General features: G+C 47.3%; 2 protein-coding genes across 2 annotated transcripts; both read left to right on the top strand.

The window, feature by feature from the left end:
* The first annotated feature begins 5,819 nt into the window (after nt 1-5,819).
* Nucleotides 5,820-9,912, top strand: LOC120682101. The gene is made up of 3 exons (XM_039963851.1): nt 5,820-6,381; nt 7,812-7,937; nt 8,019-9,912. The coding sequence occupies exons 1-3, from the start codon at nt 6,043-6,045 to the stop codon at nt 9,591-9,593; spliced, it is 2,040 nt and encodes a 679-aa protein (XP_039819785.1). The 5' UTR covers nt 5,820-6,042; the 3' UTR covers nt 9,594-9,912.
* Nucleotides 9,913-11,278: 1,366 nt separating this feature from the next.
* Nucleotides 11,279-11,898, top strand: LOC120682749. Its single transcript, XM_039964752.1, has one exon. The coding sequence runs from the start codon at nt 11,309-11,311 to the stop codon at nt 11,678-11,680; it is 372 nt and encodes a 123-aa protein (XP_039820686.1). The 5' UTR covers nt 11,279-11,308; the 3' UTR covers nt 11,681-11,898.
* The last annotated feature ends 7,181 nt before the right edge of the window (nt 11,899-19,079 follow it).

Genomic DNA, 19,079 nt, shown 5'->3' with positions numbered 1-19,079 from the left:
GGCCGATTTGGAAGAAACCAAAAGTTGCACAGGATTGGAATCGGCCGATGGAGTGCGTCCGATGGACTAGAAGAATATGTTTTGAAAATGCTGATCCGCTAGCTCTGGTATCCGGCCGATGGAGAGTAGCCGATGAAGTCAAGGAAAGAGAAGAGGATCTGGACTCTACGAAAATCTTGATGATTCGATTGTAATATTTTACGTAGTTTATTTTTTAAATAATCTTTTCTTTAGGTTCAAGTAATATTTGCCGTAATCGGTTAGGACTTGATAGCACTAGGCTATATATACCAGTTGTAAGGGACCGAAAAAACTTGATACACATCCAATACAACAAACTTTACAATTTCTTTGCATTTTTTTCGGCGACTTCGCCTTTTCTCTCTTTTTTCGACGAGTTCTTCCAAGTTGATCAAGGACGTCTCACATTCGAGCGACTTGATTTGCTGTTGAGTTTTCGTTTTACCGAGTATATTTGAGCTTTAGCTACCGGGCGCATCGCCGTGGTTTAGTTCAAATCTATTCAAAAGTTATCGAGTTCATCTAGGCTTTGACTTCCGAGCGCATCGCTGTCGTCTCGTTTAGATTTATTCACCAATTATCGATATCGGCTAGATTTGTAAGTTTTCCTATGCTTTTTGGCCATTATCACATCTAAAAACATACTAGATCGGCTTTAGGTTTTGGAGTGACATTCTTATTATCTCAAGAGGTGTTTTAGATCTGTTTTTAGCTTTGCATCATCTAAGTTACATATTCATAGCTTAGATCTTGTCATACACACACGATCGGCTGTCCAAAAGCCAGTTTTGTCGTCTAGTGTATCGGCTGATCTTGCTGATGCGCTTTTTACTACGTGTTTGCATTTAATATCTTTTTGTCGTCTATAGTATCGGCAAAGCTTGCCGATACGCCCATCTGAGAGATATTCGGAATCCTAGCCGATACGCTCTCGAATTTGACTTTGTTTTCTCCCTTGTCAATTCTAGGTCAAATTGACTGGCACGCTTGGTTGACTTTCCGTGACTTGGCGAACACTTGCCCTTGGATTCTAGTGTGTTGATTTTTGCGTCAACACTAAACTTAATCACTTCCAGAGCTGTCCATCTCTGAAAAAAGCAGGCAAAGTTGTGTTGTTAGTGTATGGCTTCTTTATGCTGAATTGCTATACATCTACCCGTTCTTGATTTAATTTTTAGGAGTAGATTTATTTATAATTTGTTTTTTCATTGCAAGGATGACTCGTCTCTAGACTGAATTCAAGCATCTGACTAAAATTATAAAAGCTACTACTCTCAAGAACCACGTCTGCATTGGGCGAAAGTCTATTCGAGGGATTGTCGGGCCATGTGCTGGTCTCCATCAGTGCTGTGCGATGCAAGCTGCCTTGGATGCTACTGCTGACCATGTTCACCATCGATACCGGTATGCGAAGAATGCGTAAACAAGCACGCCAATGCTTGGTTGGCACAGGACAGTACTCCCCGAGAATCAATGGCTAGTAGTCTTGTTTACACGCTTGCCCTGCATTGTCTGCTTAACTACCACACCCGTAGGAGTACCCCGTGCACGATCTAACTACCGTGTCGATCGACGCTTGACAGGGGACACGGAACTGCCCCGTGCTGCCCTGGCATGGCAAAACACACGTACTACTAGCACTACTACAACAGAAAGGGTCTTTGATCCTTTTGCATTTGTCCCAATTGTTGTTAGACCCGGGACTAATAAAAATTTTATCCCGGGTCTAAAGACTGGTCAGGTTATTGTAGAGAGTAGAGCATTTAATCTCGGTTGAAATCCATCAATTATTCCGGTTGGTGGCTCCAACCGGGACCCATACTATTAGTTCCGGTTGCAGCCACCAATCGGGACCGATAGAGGTGCTTTTATGCCGGTTAGAGCCGAGCACCGGGATCAAAAGTAGCATCCCTTTTTTCTATCATCCGTGTGCGTGTCTCCATCTAGGGCTGGAAAAAAGCTCGTTAAGCTGGCTCGGTGGCTCGTTTCAAAATTGATCCGATTACGTTCGTTCTTTTTTTAAAATAAAGATTAGTTGATTTGGAACAAAAGTCAATTTTGGCAGGCTCGGCTCGGCTCAGCTCGTTATGCTCGATTTGAAGTTGAATATCAAACAACGCGGAAGACTATAATAAATACGAATATATTGATTTCGAAGAAAGCTCGAAAAAAGTCGAGGCTCGGCTCGATTCCAGCCCTATCTCCATTTATGTATCTCTCTCCTCCTCTCGATCTCTCTCATCCTCTCATCTCTATCTTATCCTCTTCCCTCTCCTTCTCTTGTCTTCCTCTAGCTGCACCCGGCGAGCCCGAGCGGAGCACACGGGGTCAAGCTCGGGACACAGCAGCAGCTCGCGTCGCGAGCGAGCAACGCTCGCGGTGAGCGGTGGAGCCGGATCAAGGGGCGAGGCCGACCGGAGCAGCGTGCAGCGGGAGGGAGGTGCGACCGGCCGGAGCAGCGTGGCGCGGGAGGATGGTGTGGCCTGCTGGAGCTGAAGGCCAGGTCGAGGGCCCGGACGGCGGGTTCGGGATGCGGCAGCGGCTGCAGCCATGAGCGAGAAGTTCGCGGCAAGCGGCGAACGGCGGAGCCAAGCTGAAGGGAAAGGTTGCGGAGCTGAAGAGCGAGGCATGTGGCAGGGACGGCATCGCTTGCAGCGAGCGGCGGCCGCTCGGACCCTTGGCTGGTGTGATGTTTTTTTTTTCTTCAAATGTTTTGGTTTTCTTGTTCTTCACATTGCTTGTATGAAGACTTTGTCTGTGATTATTTTTTTCGTTTGTGACTGAGCTATTGAATCTTTATATGATTTGAATCAAATCAATCTCATGCGTTCTCATGTGTTATGAATTAGATTTGTACTTTTTTGTTGTATGATTGTCTTGTGAGATGAGCATGTTTCTAGCTTCAATCTTAATTTTCTTCTAAGTGTGATTGTATCTCTATGAGGAAGTTGAAACATATTTTGTGATGAAGTTGGAACTGGAAGATGAATGAGGTGGTGGTCTGGAGGCATGGAGCTGCGGCGGGACGAGCAAGCACCCTTTTATTTGTTTTTTTCTTGCTCTTTTGTCCCGGTTAGGAATTCCACTCGGGATCTAAAATTGCTTTTGATCCCGGTTGAACCACCCGGGATAAAAACTAGTATCTTTTGTCCCGGAGTCGTAGTCCCAGTTGGGAAACCGAGACTAAAGCTAGTTCCCAACCGGGACTACATGCTGTTTCTGTAGCAGTGTAGGCTTGACCGATCCACACCTACGACTACGATCACGGAGCGCATGCCCGATCGCACGCTAATGATACTGCCTGTCTCGCCGCCGAGCGGCCAAGGATGGCAGCATAGGCCATCGAAGCAGGACAGGTCACATGGATGGCAAGATGATCCACCGTAAAATACACAGCATCCGACAAGCACCACTTAATCGAGCAACATCGTATTCCCTTCCGGGCGGTCGAGCAGTTGGATCCTCCTCGTCTCCTAGATCATTACTGCTCCTGACCTACTAACATTACACTAAATTTACAGCGAGCTGGCTGTCTACCTGCTAACCAGCTGCACTGCATCATGAGTGCACACACGATCCCAGTAGAAAATAAGGGAATCTACAGTCGGGTTTACCTGAACGGCTCATTACGGGGATAAGCATGGGGGATTAGACAGTGGGTTGCGCAATTAGGTTTTTAACTAACCTCGGGCCTGATGTTACTGTTAGCTTTGCGCCATTCGGTTTAAATTTTGAACCGCGCCGCACGAGCCTCGACTGTGCCATCGCAGAAATCACAGTGGCGCTGCTCCTGCTGCTGGCCAAAATTTACAGCGCCCCATGCGGCATCGTCCCCTGCACCGGTCGTCAGAGGCCGCACCGCACGGTGTCGTCGCCTTCCCGCCACCATTCTATATTCCCGCGGCCACGGCGGATCGCGACGGCCGGGCACCCACCACCAGCACCACCCGCGGTCACGTGGGGCCCGGTCGGCCCCCTGCGCCCACGTCCTACTGCCTTCTCCAGTCCGACGTGGCGGGCCGCAAGTCTCCTCGTGCTCCGCCCCTCGGATGCCTTCCCTCACAGGGTTTATCTTTTCATTTTTTACCGAATCCCGCCAACTGCCGGAAACGAAATTTCGCCAAATTTCGTTAATTCCGAACGGGAAGAGAATTCAAATTCAAAAAACGAAATTACGATGAATTCCGACCGAAATTTCGGTGATTTCGACCGAAATTCGGTGATTTTCTACCGGAAAATGGTGTCAGTTGTGATTTTCCTACTATTTCGGAGGTCAAATGAAAAACTTTTGAATACCAACTTTGTTCAGTTTTTCGAGATCTACAACTTTTGTTTCAGGAACTTTTTCATTTGAGCAATGGTTTGAAAGTTATTTAATTATTTCAAAAACCACCAATTTAAAGTCTTGTCATTTCATGTGACAACTTCCATTTTCTCTCTTAGGTCTCAACTAGACTTTTATTATTCTTGTTATTGCGGATATGCCTATAAAATTTTAGGGACATTGGTTGATCCAATTGAAAGTTGTTTTAAATCCATGACAAACATGATTTGAATTGGTTATCAATTCATGTGACAGTGTTTGAATTTTTTTGGATTCAATTTGCATAGAGAGTTCCTAAAATGCAATTTGTATAGAGCGAGGAGGGGTTTGGAGAAATGCCGAGCTGCGTCGGATACTAAAAAACTATAAATTCCACTCATTAGACTACAAATAACCTTGTTTTTCAACTAAAATACAATTTTAGCCTAGCAAATGATCTTAGATTTGAGTGTGCTCTAGTCCTATTTGCGCAGAAGAACACCTAGTTTTTTATCATATTTTTTTCGAATTTTTTATAAATATTTTTGAATGTTTAAATTTGAAAACGAAAAATGGCGAAAAGTACCGGAATTTCATTTCCCGGTAACTAGGAAACGAAAAAAAACCAAAATTTCGGCGAAATTTCACCGAAAAGTTAAACCCCGTTCCCTCCCCGCGCGGCGCCCGTGCGAGCGGCGGCCACGTGGGCAGTCGCCGGGCTACCCCGGTGGGCTTTCGGATCTGGAGTGGAGAGCAGCGCAGCGACGCCATGGCCGGCGGGGGGCGGGTTGGATACTTGGCGGATTCGACGGAACGTGGGGGAGCAGGGGCACCGTGGGGGGCTGTTCCGTTATTGCCCCCCGTTTTGGAGGTGACTCTCGTCTCGTGCCGGGGATTTGTGTGCGTCATGAGGCGGGACCCGCTGGCCCGGCCAGGTGCATGGCCACTCGACAGTAGACTGACGTGGTTAATTGTCTGACGCCCGCCGATCTGTCCAATCGTGCCATTTCCGCCGACAGCGAGGAGGCGGCGGTCAGCACTCAGGATGCAAGATCAGCACCGCCGAGCAAGAGCAATGTTGTAAACAATGCCTAGATTCTCTTACGAGTTAAGTACTGAGTTAGGACCACGTCACCACGAAGATGTTTTCTTTCCACATATGAGATATCCACTGGAAAATGAACTGCTTTAACTTTTTTCCTCTTAAAGAAACTGTAAATTCATTCAGAATTCTCCCGCGGCATGATGGCAAATCTCTAGTATACCAGGACTGCAGCAGCAGCACCCTGCAAGGATCACGAGACCCAATTGCACGGCCACATTCATCATCACATATATCCCCACACGGCCACACCCACACACCACAGTAGCGGACAGAAGCCCGGGACGAAATCCCCAAAGAGCCCCTAGGCCAGGCCCAAATCCGTCCTTGGCATGGCATCGCCCCCACACGCGCCCCCAAAACAAAACACCCACTCCATGTGTCCTAGACCCTAGTTTACTTCCCCCACTTTGCGCTCCCATTTCCCGACGCCCCCCACCACCTCCAAGGCTCCAACGTCTCTCTCCGGTCCACCCTGCTGCGCTTCCACGCTGTTCCCGTGCTCCGCCTCCGCCTCCGCGTGCGCCGTGCGCCTCCCTCTCCCTCCCTGCCTGCCGGTCTGCTCCCCTCCGATGCTGCCGCCGGCGCGGGCCGCCCCGAGCCGTAACCGCCGCAGATGAGCTCCAGGAACCGCTCCGCCACCGCCGCCGCGGCCGCTCCCGCCCCTGCCGCGGCGCCGTCGCTCCGGACGCCGCGGAGGCTGCGCCGGCGGCCGCTGAAGGCCTCGGCGTCGGCGAGCGCACCCGGCGGCGGGCGGCGGAGCGGGCCAGCGACGCCGCTGCTGAAATGGGACGTGGGCGGCGGCGAGGGAGCGGGGGCCAGCGCGCGGGAGAAACAGGCGGGGGAGGTGTCGGTGCGGAGGCTCGCGGCCGGGGTGTGGCGGCTGCGCCCGCCCGAGGCGGTGCCCGGGGCCGCGGCCGGAGCCGCCGAGAGGAGGGTCCGCGTCGGTGTCGAGGTACGTGCGCGCGCACGGTGCGCTTCTCCGCATCTGATTTCCAGTTTGGTTCGTCCCGTCCTGCTGTTGGCGTGGCGACTTGGGATGGAGCAAACCGGAGGCGCCGAGCTCGTGCTCTGTGAGCTCATGCTGTTTTTTCAGTCCTAGTGGGCGGTGGCATCGCTTTCCTTGCCTCTTGAAATGTGCTATCCAATGATATTTCCCCCTTTTTTCCCCCCTACTTCTATACGGTTTTTTAACCTCAAATACAGATATTTATAGTCAATGCATGCTAAGCTTGGTGCTCGAGGAGACTAGTACTCATTAACCTTTACCTGTTTACAATAGTTGAGCTGCCTAATCCGCCTAAACTCGATTAGCTCGAGTCAAATCTTGTACGAACCGAGTCTCCTCATTGAAGCCTGAGCAGTAACACTGCCGATTGCCGTGTCGACGCATTTAGTACTGGCCTGGACGTTACTCTAGATGCGTTACACTGAAGCATGGCCATTTATGAAGGCGGCCGTGCAGCAGCCACAGTACGACGGCCGTGACCGTGATCGCCTTCCCATCCCCTGTGCTGGGATCTCCTCATGTGATTCCTGAGCTAGGGGGCCCACAGGCATCGGATCCTCTCCGAGTCTCCATGCCCCCTGCCCGTGCAACCACAAATGCGCTGCCCGTGCGTCGGTCTTACTAGCCGTTTATCAGTTTATGGTTGGCCATCAGTAAAGGCCACAGATGCACAGCTTCGTTTTATCGGATTGATATGTGCGTGGAAAGAGTGGAGCTTGGAATTTTGGATCGGATCGTGAAAGGATTGGAAGAGTTGTGAGCTTCTGAACGGGCCAAAATGGCTCTCAACTCTTGTGCCGTGTAGCAACAAACGCCGGGTTCAGCAGCACGTGGTCCTGTTTCGCTGCTTGTCTTGTGCTATTGGAGACTATCCTAGCTAGCTCCAACTCATGGGTTCAACTTTCAATTCTGAACCTTAGGGCTGTGGTGAAAATGCTAGCTAACAAATGTGACGATGGTAACGATGCTATAGGTGGGGGCTCTCTGTATGTGATTCGGATTGGGAGGGATCTCCATGTAATGATTGTTTGGGACCCTTTAGATTCTCTTTATTTTTTCATAGAGTCTACTGAAAATTCACATTTTTCTAAAAAAAATGTGCATGATTGATGTAAGACCTTGTGTGTCCCTTTCATCAAGTTAGGGTACATAACAGTAACATAAACATATACAGATCTGGTGCTGCTCAGATCTGCTTGATCATGGAACAACTGAGTGCATAACTTACTGTCCCAACAATATGTTTTTTATATAAGATATGATGAATTCATGGAACTGAAAATTTAACTTACCTTGCAAATAGTTTTTTTTATTAAATGCGATGAATTTGTTGGTGTGCTTACGTGTCTTATTTGTCTCATGTGCCTGCTTGACAGCATATCCCAAGGCATCTACAAGTCCAGCTTCTCAAACAGAACACTTTGGGTCATCACCAGAGTCTAAAGAATGATGTTTCAAGCCCCATTTCTGTTTTGGAGCGGAAGAGTGGAGAGCTCCACAAGGTGAGGGAAAGAATCTACCAAAATATTAACTACATTTGTGTGTATCGGCTGTAAGGTCATTGACACAGCAAAACTATGCAGGTACAACTTCATGCTACTTCCACTACCATGGAGAAAGCAACAAAATGGGAGCCTGAGAACATAAAAGGAATGGAATTACATGATGCCTATCTGATAGCCAGCCAGCTAAACCTTCTTGATGAGCAGCAAGACACAACTTATGTTGCTAACCTCCAGATGGAGCTCCAGCAAGCACGTGATAGGGTAAGTGAGCTGGAAACTGAACGTCGGTCAGCTAAGAAGAAACTTGATCACTTGTTCAAGAAACTCGCGGAGGAGAAAGCAGCTTGGCGGAATAGAGAGCACGAGAAGGTCCGTGCTATACTTGAAGACATGAAGGCGGACCTTGACCACGAGAAGAAAAACCGGAGGCGGCTGGAGATGATAAACTTGAAGCTCGTCAATGAGTTGAAGGAGGCCAAGATGTCAGCGAAACAGCTGTTACAAGAGTATGAAACAGAAAGAAAGGCGCGTGAGCTCACTGAGGAGGTGTGCAACGAGCTGGCAAGAGAGGTGGAGGAAGACAAAGCTGAGATTGAGGCCTTGAAACAGGACTCCCTGAAGCTGCGGGAGGAGGTAGATGAGGAGCGGAAGATGCTGCAGATGGCTGAGGTGTGGCGTGAAGAACGGGTGCAGATGAAGCTTGTTGATGCAAAACTTACTCTTGATGCCAAATATGCACAGCTGAGCAAACTGCAACAGGATATTGAGACTTTTATTGCCTCATGCAGCTGTGCTAATGGCGACAGCACGGTAGTAGGAGAAGCAGAGAACATAATACAGGCAATCAAGTCAGTCAGAGCCCAAGATGCTGAATTCAGATATGATCCACCGGCAGCCTCAGAAGATATATTTTCCATTTTCGAGGAGCTGCGTCCAAGTGAGGAGCCTGTCATCAAGGAGATTGAACCATGCTACAAGAATAACTCTGCCAAATGTGAATCAGAAATTCAAGAGGCTAGCTCAATGACAGATATATTCCTTGAAAAGAAAGCCAAGGTGTACTCAAATAAAAGTCCGCAAGATGAAAGCGACACTGAAGATGGCAGCAGCTGGGAGACAATAAGCCATGAAGATATGCAGGGTTCGAGTGGTTCACCTGATGGAAGCGAATCATCAGTCAACAACAAGATCTGTGATGGAAGCATTTCTTGGAAAAGTGGAAATGATTTTGAGTACAGGGGGAATGAGAAGCTAAAGGATGACTTGACTGATGCCTACCTGACAAACATGAACCAGCCCAAGAAGAAAGAATCAGCCATATCAAAGCTCTGGAAGTCATCCCGCCCAAAGAACAGTGAGATATGCAAGAAAGATGCCGTCGAAACGGTAAATGCGAGGTCATCAAATGTACGGCTGTCAGTCGGGACTTACTCCACTGTTGAAAGTGGCATTCAGGAAATAGGACTCAGTCCACCGAGTGTTGGGCAATGGAGTTCCCCAGACTCGATGAACATTCAATTCAACCGTGGTTTCAAGGGCTGTATAGAGTACCCGCGGACGTCCCAGAAGCACAGCTTGAAGGCAAAGCTCATGGAGGCACGGATGGAGAGCCAGAAGGTCCAGCTCCGGCAGGTGCTCAAGCAGAAGATCTAGAATGGGCAGAGCCAGAAGGTGAAACATTGTAAACCTAGAAATTAATCCAAGGAATAATGGCAATAGTACTTAGATGCTTCCTTTTCCGTGTTTTAGAGTAACCTGTAATGCATGTACAACAAGGACTAGAAAACGGGGATAAGGCCGGCCTTTGGGGGCCGGTTTTGGAGACTTGCTGCTTCTGTATCTTGCTTTAGTTTTGAGGTAATGGTTCCATGTTATAGGCTATGGTGAGATCCATCATGATGTATAATACAGACACATACAAGCAGCGATGCTCAGACAAATTATTGCATCCCCGGATATGTACATTCTCTAAGCTGTTTTACAGTGTTTTTACTCTATTTCTACTCGGTTGGTTTCAAAATATAGTTCGCTTTAAGTTTATGCTAAGTCAGACTTGTTGATTAAAGTTAGACAAATTTCACATCTGTCTTTCCTATGCGACGGAGAAATGACGGAAAACTGTTCTAGCCTTTGAGGCCATGCCTTATTATGAAGTTTCCCTGGGCTTTTACTATCAAGTCAGGTGTGATAGCCCATTGAGCTTGGAATCCTGAAAGAGCGGGGCACGATGAGTTTGGACTGCTCACTGCTGGAGTGCGCGCGGGCCCTGGATGGACTTTGTTAGAGCCCGTTTAGTTCCCAAAAATTTTCACATACTACAGTAACTTGCACGTTTGACCACTAATTTAGAATATTAAATGTAAATAACTGACAAAACCCATTCCATAACCCCAGGGTGAAATCGCGAGACGAATCTAATGAACCTAATTATGCAATGATTAGACAATGTTGTGCTACAGTAACAATCTCTAATGACAGATTAATTATGCTTAATAGATTCGCCTCGCGATTTCCCGTCCATCCGCGTAATTAATTTTATAATTAATTTATATTTAATACTCCTAATTAGTGGTCAAATGACCCCAAAATTTTTTGGGAACTAAACGATCCCTAAGCAAGAAGGCACCTGGGCTCGGACTTTGCATTTGTCTGATAAGGCACTTTGAGTATTGCTAGGCATGTTCATCTGCTAGTTTACTACCCATTCGCATGATAATATACAAGTATGCCTTGCCATTTGCCATCGAAGTAGGTGGTGATTCACATCATAGCGAACAGATCAGTAAGAGTTCTAAATTACGACTTTTGCATGGACCATGTCTGAGCGATCCAATGTACTAGTGCCGGGTAGTGTATATATGTGTATGTACAAGTATAATGGTTAATCACAACAGATGCAAAAAGAAAAAGGAAACAAAGCGGGCCCAATTTGGAAACCATTTTAAGCTCACCATGAATTCGGCTCGGAAACAAACGAGACATCTGTCTCTGGTTACCCGGCCCATGCAACCGATGCGGCCCTGCTGATCGCCCACGCGCCACGCGCCACGCGCCAGCCGCCACTCCCGTTTCAAACCGCGAGCACCCGTTCCCCGGTTCCCCCCCCCCCACCAACTTCCCTTCGAAACAGCGAGCAAACAATCCCACCGCCATGTGGGGCCTGTTCAATCTGGCCCCACTGACATTGGGGCGAGAAGGCAACAACTGGGAAGACGCGGTAACCGTAGCATTTCGGTCGAACCTCCTTTTCCCTCCCAAAGCTCGCGCCTCCCGCTCAGCCCTAGCTTTCTTCAAATACCCCCCGCCTCCCTCTCCGCCTCTTATCCATCCATCTGGCTATCCATCTTTCGCCGACACCCGGGACCCACATGGCAGCCACCCGCTCCCGGCCCGCCGCCGCCAGCGGCGACCACCACCGGTTCCTCCGCCCCGGCGCCCTCGCCCGCCTCCGCGACGCCAGGCTCCGCCGCGCGTCCCGCCTGCCCCTGCCCTCGTCGCCGGCGCCGGCGTCCCCCGCGTCACCTCCTCCTGCTGCTGCTGGCGACGGCCAGGGCGCCGCCGCCGTGCCGTACTTCGTGCCCGTCTCGAGGCTCCTCGCGCCGCGGTGCCCCCAGCGGAAGAAGCTCGCGGCGGCCAAGTACGCGGTGCTATTCTCCCCGCCGCCCCCGAGCCCCGATCTGCCCGTCGAGGCGGTTATCGAGTTCCTGAGCTCGTCTGACATGGTGGTGGCCGCCCACTAGAGTGTGTTAGTCGTGGTAGCGTTGTAGATTTGTGGATCTATTCCTTGCTTCCTTCCTTAGCTTAGTGAGTTATAAAATTTTCCTCGTTTTGTTTGTACTGATCTTGATGTGAAAACAAAGATAAAGAAGAGTGACTCCGCTATGACATACAAAATTATAAGAAATTGGGGGGCAAGTTCCCATTTCGCTATGCTGGATGAGTTGTGAACTGGAATAATTTGGCTCATGGTTCTGTAGGCATATGGACGTAGGACTAGGCTCATTCAATTGTTTGTTACATGTGCGTATGAGCTCCTTGATCAGATGCAGATGCCTTGCCTTGCCTTTCTTTCTATACTCTGAATCTAGCATGTTTATGTATCTGTGCTACAGAAATGGTGTGAAAGAAGTGGCATTAATTATTAGCCGGAGTTGCCTTTAGTCAACTTGCTCAACTTCTCTTTTGTACTCAACCACTCCAATTGTTCACGCGCTAATTCAACTTCACCGTGTTAAGATCATATGAGCTCTTTAATTAGCAGTTCATTACAGCCTACTGTTGCTCTTGGTGAATTTTTTGCATGCCTCCAGATGTTATCCTAGTGCTTGCCAGTTGCCACCTGACAGGGGCAATTAACACATGTTCAGGATCTCGATTTTGTTCTCTGTTCTTTGATGGCTTCCAACATATTTCTGGATACTAAACAATTCTTGCTTATTATAACATAACTGTACGTTGCCTCTTGATCTTTGCGTGACCTGATCTCCTGGATCTGATGCAGGTGCGTGCCTTTCTTTCTCTACTCTGACGTTAGTATGTTTATCTTATTCTAGACATAAATGATGCCAAAGAATGACATTAGTAATTAATTGTTTCCTTCAGTTGAACATTGCTTATCTCTCTTCTATATTAACCACTCCGTATGTTGATACTCCAATTCAACTTCTCTTTTGTATGAAATCTTTAATTCGCAATGTTCTTTCACAGCTTATTGCTACTTGTAGTCATTTTTCGCCTACCTCAAGATGTTCTTCTAGTGTTTTGCACCTGTCAGGCGAGGGACATGCTCAGCATTTTAATTTCCTTGTTTGGTATATGATCAGTTCTGGTATAATTTTGCATATTACCATTTCTTCCTTTATTATGATCTCTATGCTTGCTCGATGACTTCTGTCTTATTCAACTGCAACCATCATCCTCATCCGAAGTAAACATTTCCATTCCCTGAACAGAGGTGAATGTACATCTGTTACTAAAATGTTGAATTATGCCATTCATGGTTCATATCATTAGCATCCTTTCACCACCGCCACTTGTTCATCTGATTGAAACAATAGGCCGCTTTTCAGTTTGCTTTGGCTTCTGGATTTCAGTGGAGTTGTTTGTCTTGCTGTTGCACGCAGAAGGTCTCTTTATGCTTTTAAAGTATGCTTACCAGTAAATCAAAAGCAGTCAAGTACATAAAACTATCTCCTTTTTTGCTAATATGTTTGGTCGATTAACATGATAGGCAACTGAAACATTTGTGAAAGGAGTCTAAGTATTTCTGACTTAATGTTACACTGCTTAATCATGGAAGGAAGCTAATGATTTTGAAAATTGATGTACTTGACTCTTGCGATGCCACTCCTCCTGTGCCTATCTTAAGCCTAACCCTACACTGTACATGCAGGAGCTGGGCCTGGATAAGAAATACTTGCATGTTGCATTCTTTTGTGCCATTTTACTGACAACTGGTGAGAAGCTAGTCAGTGAACCAATCAAGACCTGGATGTGTACTGAATGGAGCCCAACTACAGGAAGTCTCATGGACCGGCTAGGATGATAACGTGAGAAGCATACTAAGTTCTTTGAGGGAGATGATTGTTGGTGTAAATAAGAAAATGCAAAAGGACTATTGTGTAAAATGAGAAGATAAATAGAGTGAGTCTGGGCTGGGAAGGAAGTCAGCTAGACATTTCCCCAAATTTCATCATGGTATCAGAGCCAGAGTTAGGGTTACCGTCGGTGACGGCGGCGGTGTGTGCGCGTGACCGCCTGGTGATGCGTGGTGGCGGAGGCGCAGCAGGCGGGGGTGAAGGGCGCGGTGCGGCATCGGCTTCGTGGGGCGACAGATTGCGTGGAAGCTTCGTGGTGCGGCAGCATCGGTTCGTGCGGCGCTCGCGGAAGGAGAAGGGCACGGCCCCTGCATGCGTGAAGGAAGGGCTCGGTCGGTGCGGCTGTGCGAGTTGGAGAAGGCGGCACAAGGAGGATCTCGCGCGGGCGTGACACAGTCTGTACGGACGAGGAAGCTGCTGGTGCTCGGGTGCCAGGCAAGTCCAGGTGCTTGGCGATTTGGTGCTCTGCTCTCTGCGTGGTGCTGCTGGTGGAGGAAGGTGTCTGCTCGTGTACAGAAGAGGAGAGATGCTGTGTGCTGCTCCAACCGTGAAGAAAAAGGAGTGCTGTGCTGCTGCTCTACTCGTGAAGAGGAGGCAAGATTGCTTGTGCTGCTCGTGTAGACAGAGGAGAAAAGGAGGGGCAGGAAGGTGAGATTCACTACCGTTTGGTGCAGATTGCTGTTGCGTGGTGATTTGGGAAGGAGGAGGACTTATTGCTGGTGAAGTCTGCTGTGGGGATCTGATTGTTGGTGTCAATTTTGTGCATTGGTAGAAGAGATAAGCTGAATCAGAGATGAGTCCGGAAGAGGAAGCAAAGATGAAAGAAGCAGAGTGAGTTGAAAGATGAAATGAAGTCTATGATTCAGGGACTTTTAGAAATGGGTCTGATTGGAACTAGGGAGGTGCGTGAGCTCAAATTAGAACTCATGCCAAATGAGGTGAAGCTTGAGGGGAGTAAAAACTATTTGAGTTGGGCTAGAAGAGTGCGCGTGATCCTAGGAGGAAAAGGAGTAGAGCACTATCTGGAGGAGGATTGTGTTGAGCCGGCTGACAAGCTTAGCCCCAAGTGGAGAGTTTGGCATACGACAAACTCTACCATAGTGGCGTGGTTATTGACATCCATGTCACCTTCTGTTGGCAAAGTGGTGGAGGCTATGCGTACTGCAGCACAAATATGGAAAACTCTGAGTAACAGGTATTCCAAGCGGGGGAATGTGATGGTGATGATGGAAATTCAGAACAAGGCCGATGCAGTGAAACAAGCAGGGCGGCCAGTAGAGCAATATGCTAGTGAATTGCAGTACTTGTGGGGAGAGTTGGATCATTATGCTCCACTTCATATGAGAGATCCGCAGGATGCTCATGACGTTCAGAAGTGGGTGGAGGACAGGTGGGTGACTCATTTCTTGAGGAACTTAGATCCTGAGTTTGAGAGTAGGAGGGCTGCCTTTTGTCACCAGGAAAGTCTACCTACTCTAGAGGAGGCTATGTCAACTATGGTCATTGAGGAGAGTAGACTTCGGATGATGAGTGGTGACAATTCTGTTAAGTCAGCCTACACTACAGTGGCAGAGAGGTTGTGCTACAACTGTGGAGAGAAGGGACACATGAGCTACGATTGTCCTCTTCCTAAGAACTATGGTGGTAGGAGTGGAACTCATGGAGGCCGTGGTGGTGGTCGTGGTGACCAAAGAGGTGGCCGTGGAGGAGGTCGTACAGGTGGATATGGCAGAGGCCGTGGTGGTCCTCAAGCTAATGCTGCTACTATGGAGAGTGCTACTAGAGAGGAGGTTCCATCGCTCACCTTGACAGGAGAGCAGCTCAAGCATGGGAACAATGGCAAAAGACTCAAGCATCTGGAATCTCCAAAACTACTCCAGCTGGTCCTGTGAACACCACCACCAGTCACTTTGGTAACTTTGCCAACTATGCTCATCTGGGCAAAGGTACTGCACAGGCACTTGCATCCACTTGTAGGCATAACACAGAATGGGTTATTGATTAAGGTGTTTCCAAGCATGTCACAGACATATCTAGTTTATTTAAAACATACACTCCACATGCCCATTCTGAGACTATTCAAACTGCTGATGGCACCTCTCAACCCATCCATGGTGTAGGGTCTGTAGAGTGCACTCCATCTCTTTGCATATCATCTGTTTTACATGTCCCATCCTTCCTAGTCAATCTCCTCCCTGTTAGCTCACTTGTTGATCAGTTCAAATGCATTGTTATGTTTGATGAGAATCTTTGCATTTTCCAGGAGAAGATGACAGGGAGAGTGATTGGGACTGGAGTCAAGCATAATGGGCTGTGGTTCATTAACCAGGTGGATGCAGCATTGGTAGCAGCCATTGGAGAACAAGAGAAAGAGATCTTCTTGCTTCATCGCCGGTTAGGACATGTGCCTTTTGAAAGCTTGAATAAATTACATCCTGATGTTTTTAAAGATGTAGACCGAAGCAAACTTGTGTGTGATGCCTGTGAACTTGGGAAGCATACAAGATCAACTTATCCAAGTATTGGTCTTCGTAGTTGTGAACCTTTTATGTTAATACATTCTGATGTTTGGGGTCCCTGCTCAGTTACATCCCTGATTGGATTTAAGTGGTTTGTCACTTTTATTGACTGCTATACCCGTATGACATGGATTTACATGCTTAGGGTGAAGCATGAGGTCCTTCGGTGCTTTCAAGAATTTCATAAGTTAGTTGCAAATCAGTTTAATGCTAGAATTCGGATTATCCGAACTGATAATGGAAGGGAGTATGTGAATAGTGAGTTTGGGGCTTATCTTTCAGATCATGGGATTATACACCAAACTACTTGTCCTAATACCCCATCCCAGAATGGTGTAGCTGAGAGAAAAAATCGACATTTGTTGGAGGTTGCAAGGTCAATGATGTTTCAGATGAATGTGCCTAAATATCTCTGGAGTGAGGCAGTGTTGACAGCAGCATATTTAATCAACCGCATGCCATCCAGGATCCTTGGTATGAAGCCACCCTCTGAACTTTTATTGGGACAACGAGAGTTCAAGGTACCCCCCAAGGTATTTGGTTGTGTTTGCTTTGTCAAGGACCATAGACCTTCAGTTGGAAAGTTGGATCCTCAGGCAGTGAAGTGTGTCTTTGTTGGATACTCCTCTACACAAAAGGGTTATAAGTGTTGGGACCCGGTTGGAAAGAAGTTGTTTGTAAGTATGGATGTGACGTTTCGAGAGTTTGAACCATACTACACAAAACCATGGGATCTTGATCCTTTCTTGGAGGAATTGTCTCCAGTCACTGATGGTGGCGACAGGAGAGAGGGGGAGAGTAGTGGTTGTGTGCAGAATGAAGGAGGTGTTCAAAGGGAAGTGATTGTTGGTGCTATCCCATGCCCTATGGGTGTGCCTAGGAGATGGTGAATCAGGATAATGTTATTGATATGAGAGGTAATGGCCAAGAGAATGAAGAGGTGATTAAAAATGCAGGGATGGTTGGTGATGAGAATGCAGAGATGATTGATGATGAGAATGAGGTGGTGATTGCTAGTGGAAGTGAAGAGGTGACTATTGGGACAGAGAGTGATGGAACAATTGCTAAGGAGCCCATAGTGGGTCAGAGGAGGAGGTTCAGGAGTCAGGGGGAGCAAGTTGCTAAGGAGATCATAACATACCAGAGGAGGAAGTACAGGAGTTAGGGGGAGCAAGATAGGGCACCACAGCCACAACAGCATGTCTCTCCAGTTCCAGATCTCTCCTTGGATCTCTCTCTATCTGAGTCAAGCGGTAATGTCTCTCCTATCCTTGACCATGTAGAGTTACCTCTTGCACAACGTAGAGGTACTAGATCTAATTTTGGAAAACCTCCCCTTCGTTACGGTTTTGAGCATCCTAGTAGAGATCATGACATTGCCAATTTCATTTCATACTCTCGTCTTTCACCTGCATATAGAGCATTTGTTGCATCATTACAAACAATGCCTATTCCAAGGGACTAGAAGTGTGCAAAACAGGATCCAAATTGGAATGCAGCGATGAAAGAGGAGATGCATGCTCTTCAGAAGAACAAGACATGGGAACTGGTTCTACTTCCAAAAGGGAAGAAAGCAGTGGGTTGTAAGTGGGTCTTCACTGTGAAGCAAAACCCGAAAGGTGAGGTGGATTATTATAAGGCAAGATTGGTTGCAAAAGAGTATAGCCAAATATATGGCATTGATTATGATGAGACCTTTGTTCCTATGGCGAAAATGGGAACTGTTAGAACGCTGATCTCTTGTGCAGTTAACTTTGGTTGGCCTCTTCATCAAATGGATGTGAAGAATGCATTTCTTCATGGAGATCTACAGGAGGAAGTATACATGGAAATCCCACCGGGGTTTGCAAATAGTCAAACTGTTGGGAAGGTGTGCAGACTTAAGAAGTCACTTTATGGACTAAAGCAATCACCCCGGGCGTGGTTTGACAGGTTTAGGAGAGCAGTTTGTGACATGGGATACACACAATGCAACGGTGATCATACTGTCTTCTATAAGCATAGAGGTACATTTATCACCATTATGGCAGTGTATGTAGATGGCATAGTGATTACTGGAGATGATGTGGAGGAAATCAAGCGTTTGAAGGAGAATTTAGGAAAAACATTTGAGGTGAAAGATCTAGGACCACTTCGGTATTTCCTTGGGATTGAGATTGGAAGGTCGCCTAAGGGGATTGTTCTCTCTCAAAGGAAATATGTCCTTGATCTGTTGGCAGAAACAGAAATGCTTGGATGTCGGCCATGTAGTACTCCTATTGACAGAAATCATCAAACAAGTGCCCAGTCTGGAGATCCAGTTAATAAAGAAACATATCAAAGGTTGGTTGGGAGATTGATATACTTGTGTCATACCAAGCCTGATATTTCCTATGCAGTGAGTGTGGTAAGCAGGTATATACATGACCCTAGAACAAGGCATATGGAGGTGGTCTGAATTTTGAGGTACTTGAAGAGAACTCCTGAAAGAGGCTTATGGTTCAGGAAGAATGGACACCTGGATTTGGAGGGATATTGTGATGCAGATTGGGCAAGTAACAGAGATGATAGGAGGTCCACTTCTGGTTATTGTGTGTTTGTGGGAGGCAATCTTGTCTCATGGCGAAGCAAAAAAACAAGCGCTTGTGGCTCGGTCTACTGCAGAGGCGGAATATAGAGCAATGGCAGTGAGTTTGTGTGAGATGATGTGGCTAAAATGCTTGTTGAAAGAGCTCCGCCTATTGAGAAATGAGACCATGACGCTTCATTGTGACAACGTAGCTGCACTCAATATTGCAAACAATCCAGTTCAATTTGATCACACGAAGCATGTGGAAATCGATAGATTCTTTATCAAGGAAAAGCTTGATAGTAGGATTCTCAAGTTAGAGTATGTGAAATCACGTAGTCAACTAGCAGATTGTTTCACAAAGGGTCTAGGACCTAGTGAAAACGAGTTGAGTTGTAGCAAGATGGGCATGTTAGATATCTTTAGCCCATCTTGAGGGGGAGTGTTGGTGTAAATAAGAAAATGTAAAAGGATT

Source organism: Panicum virgatum, chromosome 7N (assembly GCF_016808335.1).
Source record: "Panicum virgatum strain AP13 chromosome 7N, P.virgatum_v5, whole genome shotgun sequence".
NCBI classification, from domain to species: domain Eukaryota; kingdom Viridiplantae; phylum Streptophyta; class Magnoliopsida; order Poales; family Poaceae; genus Panicum; species Panicum virgatum.
The sequence above is the reverse complement of the archived record's forward strand: the minus strand, read 5'-3'. Positions and strand labels throughout refer to the sequence as shown.